Source organism: Engraulis encrasicolus, chromosome 3 (genome assembly GCF_034702125.1).
Source record: "Engraulis encrasicolus isolate BLACKSEA-1 chromosome 3, IST_EnEncr_1.0, whole genome shotgun sequence".
NCBI lineage: Eukaryota > Metazoa > Chordata > Actinopteri > Clupeiformes > Engraulidae > Engraulis > Engraulis encrasicolus.
Genome location: NC_085859.1, coordinates 31,817,189 through 31,827,188, shown reverse-complemented (window position 1 = coordinate 31,827,188; position 10,000 = coordinate 31,817,189). Strand labels below are relative to the sequence as shown.

The window sequence follows — 10,000 nt, the reverse complement described above, 5'->3', positions numbered from 1 at the left end:
GACCTTAAATGTATAAACGATTATACCGCTCTGCCCAACTCTTACAACCCTTAATCCATTTCCCCAACTGCTTGTACTCTCCTCTGTTTTTTGTCCTCCGTGGACCTTTATATGCATAGCTGTTTAAGATAATACTGCTCTGCGTTACCTTGTGTAACTCTTTGACTGTGTCCGCATCCCACCCCATATCAGGAGCATTGGCTGTAAATGACAATAGAATTGAATAGATTTAGAATTATAATTGATAGAATTATATAATAATAGAGTTATTGAAACCCTGAAATCTTATACACTTGCAGCAACTGTGTAATGGGCTAGAGACTTCTTTTTTGAAATTCATAGTTTTTTTTCCTCTACAAGTCTGGGGCTTGATTGAACCATCTGGCTGGCCGCATCTGTTCCCCATGCCACCCTCCAACACAAGCAGAATGACGCTGAATTACTGTATGTGACTGATTATATTCTGCTCTGCTGTTCTTTAATACTCTACTCTACCTCTCTCCCCATGCCACGCCACCCTCCACAGCGCCAGCAGAACGCCCTGAAGTACGTGACGGAGGAGTGGGCGGGCATCGAGTACGAGCTGCTGCGGGAGCGGGGGCTGTGGGGGCCGCCCATCGGCTCGTCCCTGGACAAGTTCCAGCTGGACATGACGGAGGGCCCCTGCCGCATGAGGAAGAAGATGGTCCGCAACGACCTCTTCTACATCCACTACCCCTACGTGCCCGAGCAGGAGGGCTCCTCCACCAACCCACAGGTGAGACCTCCTCCCACTCCCAACTAACCCTGCTCAGGGGTGGGAAACCCTTTTCATTTGAGGGGCCACTTCAAATTTTATGAAGTCATCCGTAGGGCCGTACTGTGAACTCAGAAAAGGATTTTCTTTTTAAGGATTCACTTTAGGCCTAGATTGAAGACGGATACCTTTACAACAGACCCCACCTTCACTAGGTCACCTGAAAACATAACTTAATTGTAACGCAAATGTAATTTCTAACATGTCTTTACAAAACATGTCAGATTTTATATGAAACTGCATTACATTGAAATTATATCAGGCCTCAAAATGTAAGATTGATTAGATTGATTATATTGAATGCAGCCCATGAGGTTATTACAGATTTGGATACTCTCTACACCAGAACATGTCCTACTGTTTTCACGCCGACCAGAACCGTGCTGGTGTCTGTTCCCACACCAGTTACTTACGAACGTTACGAACTAAAGTGCTTACCTGCAAATCACCCATGTTCATTCTGGGCTCTGAGCTTTTTCGCACATGGCTGTGTGTTACCCAGATGAACATGATGACGTCCACGTTGTTGTCAAGGTTTGCAGAGAAAAAAAAAAAGTATTTTTCGGTTCACAACATGACCCAACTTTGCGGTTCTCGAACACTCAGAGTTGTTGCGTGAACACGCCGGTCGGTTCAAAATTAGCTCCGAGAACAAGCAGCTGCACGGTTTTCAGTCGGCCTAAATGTGCCTTGTGTGAAAAGGTTCTTCCCTCTGGTCTCCGGAAAGGCCAAGCCGTGTCATTTCATTAGCGTGGTTGTGCTATCTAATTGCTTCGAAGGTGCCTCGTGTTTAAACTGATTTGCTATGCCACAAATTTGGCACAGAGTTGTCGTGCCATTTTATTGCAGTCAAGGTGACTTGTGTTGAATTGATTAATCACGCATGCAGTTGGTGCCGAATCCATGTTCATTGTCCCCTCAGTGAAAGGTCAGATGAACTCCAGGCTAAATAAGGCAATAAATGTTCTACCTGAATTAATGTCATTGTCGCCAAGTTCGTGTACCATGACATGGTACGGTATGTATGACTGAAAATTGGGTGAAATAATTTGTTTGCAGACGTCACAATGGTAAATGTCATGTCCAAATCACTTTAATCCCCATCAGCCATGTCAGCAGAAATCTTGACATTTCATTTCCCGAAAACATTATCCGTTAGGAATCAACTTAGTTAAAGCGCATTAAAGCGCATTGTCCATCACTGTCCTTGTTAGGCAAAACATAAAAAGCAGTATTTTTTGTGTGTTTTATTTTCAAGTTGCATTGTTTTTTCTTTTGATGGTATTTGCTGAAGTAAGTCGCTTCTTTCCAACATAGGTCCCACCTCCTGTGCCTTTAGCTGACTTCTTCACCCCTCTCGAGGTATCGCTATGGAAACCTAAGAAGTATTCTGCAAGTCTCCTTTGTATAACAGAGTGATCCGTGCTCCAGTTGTTTGGCTGCATGTTGTGGAAGAAGGGCCAGGAAAGCAAGTGCTTGAGTGGGTAATGAGTATTATTCAGAAGCAGGACAGAGGCCGTTATCAGAGATGTTAACGACCACAGTAAATATGCCTGCCTGCACACCTGGCCTGTGCGCTGAAGTGCTATCATGATGGATTATAATTGTCTTTCTTTTATCACACACTCTCTCTGTCTCTGTCTCTGTCTCTCCCTCTCTCTCTCTCTCTCTCTCTCTCTCTCTCTCTCTCTCTCTCTCTCTCTCCTTCCGTCGTTCTAACCATCCATTCCTGATAATATGGGACTCGGTTGTCTGACCTTTGCTCCCTAAGCCTTAGAGGAATTAGTGGGTTCACTGCAATACTTTGATGAAGTCTTGCTGCTGGCCCCTTCGCAACCTGAAGCCTGCATAGCACAAGGCCTAAGGAGAGTGATGATGACTGCTGTGAAACTAACCATTGAAAACACCAATTCTTGATGCCTGCCAACAGATAATGCTATTGCAGTGCACTTCAAAACACAGGGGAGTTTTATTATAGAATGGTTCTGTGGTTAGAATCCTAGAGTTCTGCAATAACAAAGATGGGGTCCATGGATTAACTTTGCACATTGTTACGTTCAGTACGCAAAGCATGTTGTGTACCGCTGGAGTCGTAGGCTGCCCTTAAGCAGTTTACATGGTTAACACCAGTCAAACGTCTCAGAGACACTTCGACAATACTGCCTTTGTCCTAGCAAAGCCATACGGTAGTTGCTCATTATGTGTGGCATGTAAACAGTTAGGATTAATTTGGTAGTGGGGTTGTAAATCTGACGTGCATGTTTGTGCTTGTCTGACAGCCATTGTGAAACAATCAGCCCACAGTGTAGAGCCCACCCTCAGCTCAGGGCGCTAGCTTGGCCCAGCTCATAAGCCTCTTATGCATAAGACCGGACACTCTTTTACTACATACGCTACGCTTTCACATACAGACACATGTGCACGTACACTACACACATACATACGTATATGCACACACACACACACACACACGCACACGCGCACACACACAGACACACACACACACACACACACACACACACACACACACACACACACACACACACACACACACACACACACACACACACACACACACACACACACACACACACACACACACACACACACACACACACACCTACGACATTTATATTATGCTATTGATCCTATTGATATAGAATGTACACACACACACACACACACACACACACACACACACTGGCATGCACACAGACACACAAACAGGCATGCACAAACGCACACACAAATATATCGATGCAGACATGTACACACATATTTCACACATTTAAACACTCAAACAAACGCACACTTGGAACATGCCCAGACACATGCCACGTGCCAGGTACGTGCCACCTCAAAACACAAACAAAATGTGTGCTTTGTGTGAAAACGCTTATCCAAAGTCACATAAATAAACACAGATGGTTTCTCAACAACAAATCCTGCATGCATGGTGTTTTTCACTACAACAGTCTAGTATGGATTGCGACAGTATTTGTTATCTACTGCCCTTTGCTAGTTTATTGACCTTGTTGTTATGGATGCACAGCCAAAGCCTGCTGCCAGGCTCTGTGTGTCTGTGGCGGCTGTTTTGTTTGTGTTTGTGAGTGCTATATATGATTCATTTGTTTCCTCCGCATGTTGAGAATGACAATTTGCTGCTTGAGTGGGTAATGAGTATTATTCAGAACAGAAGCAGGACAGAGGCCGTTATCAGAGATGTTAACGACCACAGTAAATATGCCTGCCTGCACACCTGGCCTGCGCGCTGAAGTGCTATGATGATGGATTATAATTGTCTTTCTTTTATCTGTCCTCTCTCTCGCTTGCTCTCTCTCTCTCTCTCTCTCTCTCTCCCTCTCTCTCTCTCTCTCCCTCTCTCTCTCCCTCTCTCTCTCTCTCTCTCTCTCTCTCTCTCTCTCTCTCTCTCTCTCTCTCCCCCTCTCCCTCTTCCTCTGTGTATGTCTGTCTCTATCTCTCTGTTTTTGTCTCTCTCTTTCTCTCCCCCTCTCCCTCTCCCTCTCTCCCGCTCTCTCTCTCCTTCTCTCCTTCCGGAGCAGAAGCCTGTGCGTTACAGGCGTGCCATCAGCTACGACAGTAAGGAGTACTACATGCGGCTGCTGTCTGGCAACCCGGGCATGTACCAGCACTCTGTGGAGCACAACACGGAGGGGGAGACCACGCAGCACGAGCCCGAGCACGGGGAGGACACCATCGCCAGGGTCAAAGGTCAGCAGGCTTCACACAGTGTAGAGTGCATAGTGCAAGTCAACCTAGCTCCTCATGTCCTTTCCTGTGGCCTCGTGATGCAACACTCAACGCCATTGATGATCCAACATATACATTACATTACATTACACTTAGCTGACGCTTTTTGTCTTTATCCAAAGTGACGTACAGTTATTTAGATACAGGGTATTAGTTACAGACCTTGGAGCAATATGGGGTTAGGTGCCTTGCTTGCTCAAGAGGGTGAGATTTGAACCTGCAACCCTTTGATCTAAAGACCAGCACTCTAAAGGCGGATTCATACTTAGCGTAACTGGCGCTAACCTCATTCATACCTCCCTCGCGACGATGGCGTGCGCTCAAAATGACGTCACACGCCCCTCCGCAAGCTGCCGCGGCGCGAGCTCGTGCACCCCACATTTTTTGTAACTTGGCGTGCGCCACCAGCGACCATGCAGGTAGGCAGACAAAGCAGGAGTTGCGAAGAGAGGCTACAGCTACTGTAGGCTACTACAGAATGGACCCTGCATCATTTTGATAAAATGTCCTAGAGAGTTATTTTATCTTCTCCCTTAAATGTTGTTCAGTGAAACAATTGTTTACTTTGTTCAGAAGCACGTTGTGTTCGGCGATCTATTTATAAATTCTGCAACCAGAACAATGCTCTCACATGGTCTTGGAATGATCTGGTAATGTAGGCTACAACAAAAATCTATGTTTCATTGTGGTAAGTCATAAGTCAGACGTTCAGTAGCCCTACAGCAGTCGTGTTTGGCTTTCTATTTTTATACATCTGTAGAACTCCAGCTGCGAGTTTCTGCCATTTCTGCGACAGATTCTGCCGTTTCTCTCATGAACAGCAGAGGGCACACTTCCGAAAATGCAAGCAAAAGCCTGTAAATGGCGCTTTTGACTATGAATGGTCTGCCACATTTTAATGGTTCTCGCGCCAAATGCGCCAAAGTGCGCACGTTAAGTATGCAGAGCCCTTTACCATTGAGCCATGGCTGTCCCACTTCAATGGGTTCTTCTCCAATAAAGAGACTCAGACTCCTGTCTTAGGCCTGTGCTACCTTGGCCTCGTGTTTTACTGACATCCCCCCTCCATGGAGAAAACATAGTTTCCCCGCTGTCAGCCTAGCCACAACAACTTTTTGGGGACTATTGCTCATTCAGCATCCTGATTGCAAATGAGAAAATTACATTACAATACGTTTTTTTTTTTTTGCGAGATATTGAAATACACTTCTGTCGTCAGTGAATCATCACGAGGCCGCAAGCAGGCAAGGGAGCAAGGGAAAGTGGGAGTAAGGATATTCGAAAGAACCCAGTACCTTGCAGAAGCACAATTCAAAGGTCGTTTACTGATTTGCAATTGGAATGGTGAACGGGGAAAAGTCCCCCAAAAGTTGTCCTGTCTAGGTTGACAGCGGGGAAGCTTTATTGTTTTCTCATGTAGACGGGGTGACATCGAGGCAGAAAGGTCACAAGTGACAAGAAAAGGTGGATAGAATTAGTTTGATCTCCACCCATGGAGTGTTACCTTATATCATATGACATTACGTAACATTACCTGACTTTACACTTGGCTGTCGCTTTTTATCCAAAGCCACTTGCAGTTGTTACAGGGTATGAGGTTCCCAGAGTTCCCAGAGCATTATGGGGTAAGGTAAAGGTGCTTAAGGGCACTTCAGTCAGGGAGGAAGGAAGGGAGAGCTCAGCTGGTTTTCGAACCTGCAACGCTGTCATCTAAAGTCCAACTCCGTCGCTACCCGACGGCCGTGCGTGCATGCGCGTCTGTGTAATTTTGCATGGTGCGGGAGTGTGTGTAGCTTTGTACGGTGTGTGAATGTGTGTGCACACACATGTATTTTGTGTGTGTGTGGTGTTGATTTGATGCCAACTTTGGGTAACTGTGGTAATGGAAAGGGAGATGATCTCATGGTTGTGGGGTTGCTAGTTCCAGTCCTGCATTAGGTGAGCTTTGGATGCACCATTGATCCCGCATTATTTTACTCTGAGTCTTACCCTGTACCTACATAACTAAGTCACTTTGGATAAAAGTGTGTCTAGCAGTATTGTGTGCTTGTGCGTCTGTGTTGTATAATTATGTAGGACTCAACATGTATGTGTATGTGTTTGCGGATCATGCGTGCAGGTCTGGTGAAGGCCCCTCTGAAGCGTTCGCGCTCCACGGCGGACGGCCAGGACGAGGAGAACCAAGAGGGCCTTGAACAGCTGCTGGAGTCCGGAGCCGAGGAGGAGCAGAAGACAGACAACACCACTCTTCTCCGACTACTGGAGGAGGGGGAGAAGGTGTGTCTGTGTGTCTGTGTGTGTGTGTGTGTGTGTGTCTGTGTGTCTGTGTGTCTGTGTGTTTGTGTGTTTGTGTGTGTGTGTTATTTTTCAATCACCAGGCACATCCGTTTTTGTGATTGACAACTTTGTGTTCAGAACATTTTCTGACCTTCACAAGAGCCATGATTCTCGTTACATCTGAGGTGAGCTTCCAGAAACGACTGAAAATGATGAATGGCTCCATAAGGACATTTGACAGTCTTCAGAGAAAATTGAGGGAACTCAACAAGGGCAACTTGATTATCTTGCCATCTTTCCATTGTTGGAAGTTGGAAATACTTGCTTTCACTTCCGCTCAGACCTTAACAGAAGAACAATTTTGCCGTATCACCCACACAGAGGGAAGTACTGTACGTAGTAGCGATGACTGTGCGGTATGAAGACTTTTTTCCCCACATGTGAGATATATACATACTGAACACTGATTCAAATTCTTTTGGGGTGAACTCTGTGATGCAAAGGCATGCTTTTCTCTGGCTGAGAAGCTGTGTATATCCAAGCAAGCACAGTGCTCAAGATCCAAGTCTCTTCCAAGCTTTGTGCCTATCTGTTGTTTCATCTGTTTGTACTTGCGTCACTGGGACTGAATCTATTCCCTGAGTCGCCCCTCAAACAGCATGTTCAAGCAGCGCAGGGCGTGGGTGTGTGTGCCACCTACGCACACTAACAAACTCCATCCAAAGAGACTTCAAACGCACGCACACAAACGCTCAAACACACACACACACACACACACACACACACGCGCCCAAACACACGCACACACGCCCAAACACACGCACAGTCGCACACATGTACACACGTCTTTTTTGGAATCACGCACACACACACACACACACACACACACGCAGTCCTACGCGTTAATACACAGGCAGAAGCTTTTGATACCAGGGGTCCGTCTGATCTCTTTACACACACACACACACACACACACACACACACACACACACACACACACACACACACACACACACACACACACACACACACACAAACACAGCTTGGTGTTGAAATAGGCCTTGTTTGTTAGAGGAGAGAAGAGTACACCTCCGTAGCATCTCTTCAAGAGTAGAGAACTTCACAGCTCTCCTAGCTAAGTGTGCTCTTGGAGGATGCCCCAATGCTGCAGAATCTGATGAAGACTGTTGAAGTCGAAACGTAAGTTAATCCAGCCATGGAATAATAAAAGACAACAAAAAGGATTTCAAGTGTGGGGACTTCTCACTTTGAAAACCTCAATGCTGCAGATTCCCTTGAGAAAAGCTGATGAAACTTCAGGAACACTAGGGGAATGCACCAAAATGCCTCTTTGTGTGAAAGACCAATAAGACTGACTAGAAATCTGTAGGGGAATGTTCCTTTTCATGTAAAGTGCCAGAGACTACTAGAAATGCTATGACCAAAGGTGGTTGATGTGAAGAGGATCAATCAGACAAGTTCAGCTTCAACGTGCCCAGTGCAGGAGTAAAACTTTGATTTAACCAAACAATTTGCTGGAGTGGTTCTTTTTAACTCCTCACAGTGGCATTTGAAACTACGGGCTTTGAACGTCGTAGACCCTTTACTTTGTTGCCTGTAGTGTCAGTGAAGGATAGTACTCCAGTTCGGCTTCATTGCTTTCTTCAGTGTAAGAAACCAAGACTGTGTTAAATGTGTGTGTATGTCCACAGATCTAGCACATGTACAATTTTTGACCTACAGGTCGATACAGGCCACGGTTTTTAAAATGTATTTTCTGGACTGAAGGGTAACAGAGCTGTGAAAGGGCGTATTGCGATACTGCCTTTTTTCCACCACGATACAGTATCTCGACTGCGTATTGTGATTTCTCAGTTCGATACAATACAGTTACAGCCTCAGCTATGAGATAACTGTTGGGTGTGTATGTGACTCTCCACAGATCCAGCACATGTACCGGTGTGCACGTGTTCAGGGCCTGGACACCAGCGAGGGCCTGCTGCTGTTTGGCAAAGAGCACTTCTACGTCATCGATGGCTTCACCATGACAGTCACACGCGAGATCAGGGACATCGAGACACTCCCGCCCAAGTAAGACAGACAGACAAACACACACACACGCACACACCACTGAATGTACAGTTCAGTGTACACAGTAGAGAAAGTGTTTGGTTTGGTTGGTTTGATAATACTATTTGGTTTGTTTTCTTGCTTTTACTGGGGCCGAAACAGCATGCAAACAAAACGTATTCCTTTCCATGTTTCCTTGATACCAAATCAAGCATGGATTGAACAGATAGCGCATTGGTCATAATATACACACAAATACATTTGCGGTCTATACTACAGACACATCATCGCACAGAAGCTTACCCAGGCAGCAGTCAGAGTCATTAAAAGATCCACATTCATGATGCCCATTCCATTCACAACATTTTACATTTTTCACAAATACTTACCACCACCATCAAATTCTAAGGATTCATTATGACTGGGAAAATTGCACTTTTCATACATGAACAGGTGAATCTTCTCCACGTTGACCATTTAGAATTTTCAGAAATATATTTTTTCAGCTGCAAAACATACTATGATCATACTAGTAATACCTGTATTAGTTTATTATTTTGTAAATATTCATGAAAAGATCAATTTGGCAAGAGGCAGTGCAGTTTCAGTCAGCAGCATGCGTAGTTGCAAATACCTACTCTGGCCTCCATCCTACACAGTGCACCTTTAAATTAGCTCATGTGACCTTGCAACCGTCTGCAAGCCTAGGTCTCATTGGGAAAAGAGCTAACATCCTCAATGTGACTGCCTTTTGTAAAATAAAGGAGTATTAAATAAACAAATAAAACAAAAGTCAGACACTATTGATTTTGTCCTTTCCCCAACGATGCTTCAGCCTTCTTCAAGAGATGTATTTATAGACAAGACCTTTCCAGAAGCTCTCTGTGTTCCTACATAGGGGGTTAATTAAGGCTGGGAAGAAAATAGTGTTGTTTTGTGCTGGTGTGAATTTTTGTTCCGCTATTTTTCTGCGTGGGCAGTTTTGCGTATATTTATATGCTTTCCATCCTTTAAACTGCATGTGGGCATGAAAACATGTTCTGTGAATTAACAAGTGTGTGCGTGTTTTTGTGTGTGTGTGTGTGT

The 10,000-nt window shown here is 45.1% G+C and overlaps 1 protein-coding gene across 1 annotated transcript in view; it reads left to right on the top strand.

Annotated features, from left to right (window-relative positions):
* Positions 1-10,000, top strand: part of wdfy3 (WD repeat and FYVE domain containing 3) — a 172,191-nt gene that overhangs the window by 134,547 nt on the left and 27,644 nt on the right. Inside the window, exons 44-48 of the mRNA XM_063195219.1 lie at positions 527-757; positions 2,114-2,158; positions 4,360-4,528; positions 6,687-6,844; positions 8,787-8,935. Coding sequence (XP_063051289.1) covers positions 527-757; positions 2,114-2,158; positions 4,360-4,528; positions 6,687-6,844; positions 8,787-8,935 — 752 coding nt within the window. The remainder of the gene's footprint in view (positions 1-526; positions 758-2,113; positions 2,159-4,359; positions 4,529-6,686; positions 6,845-8,786; positions 8,936-10,000) is intronic.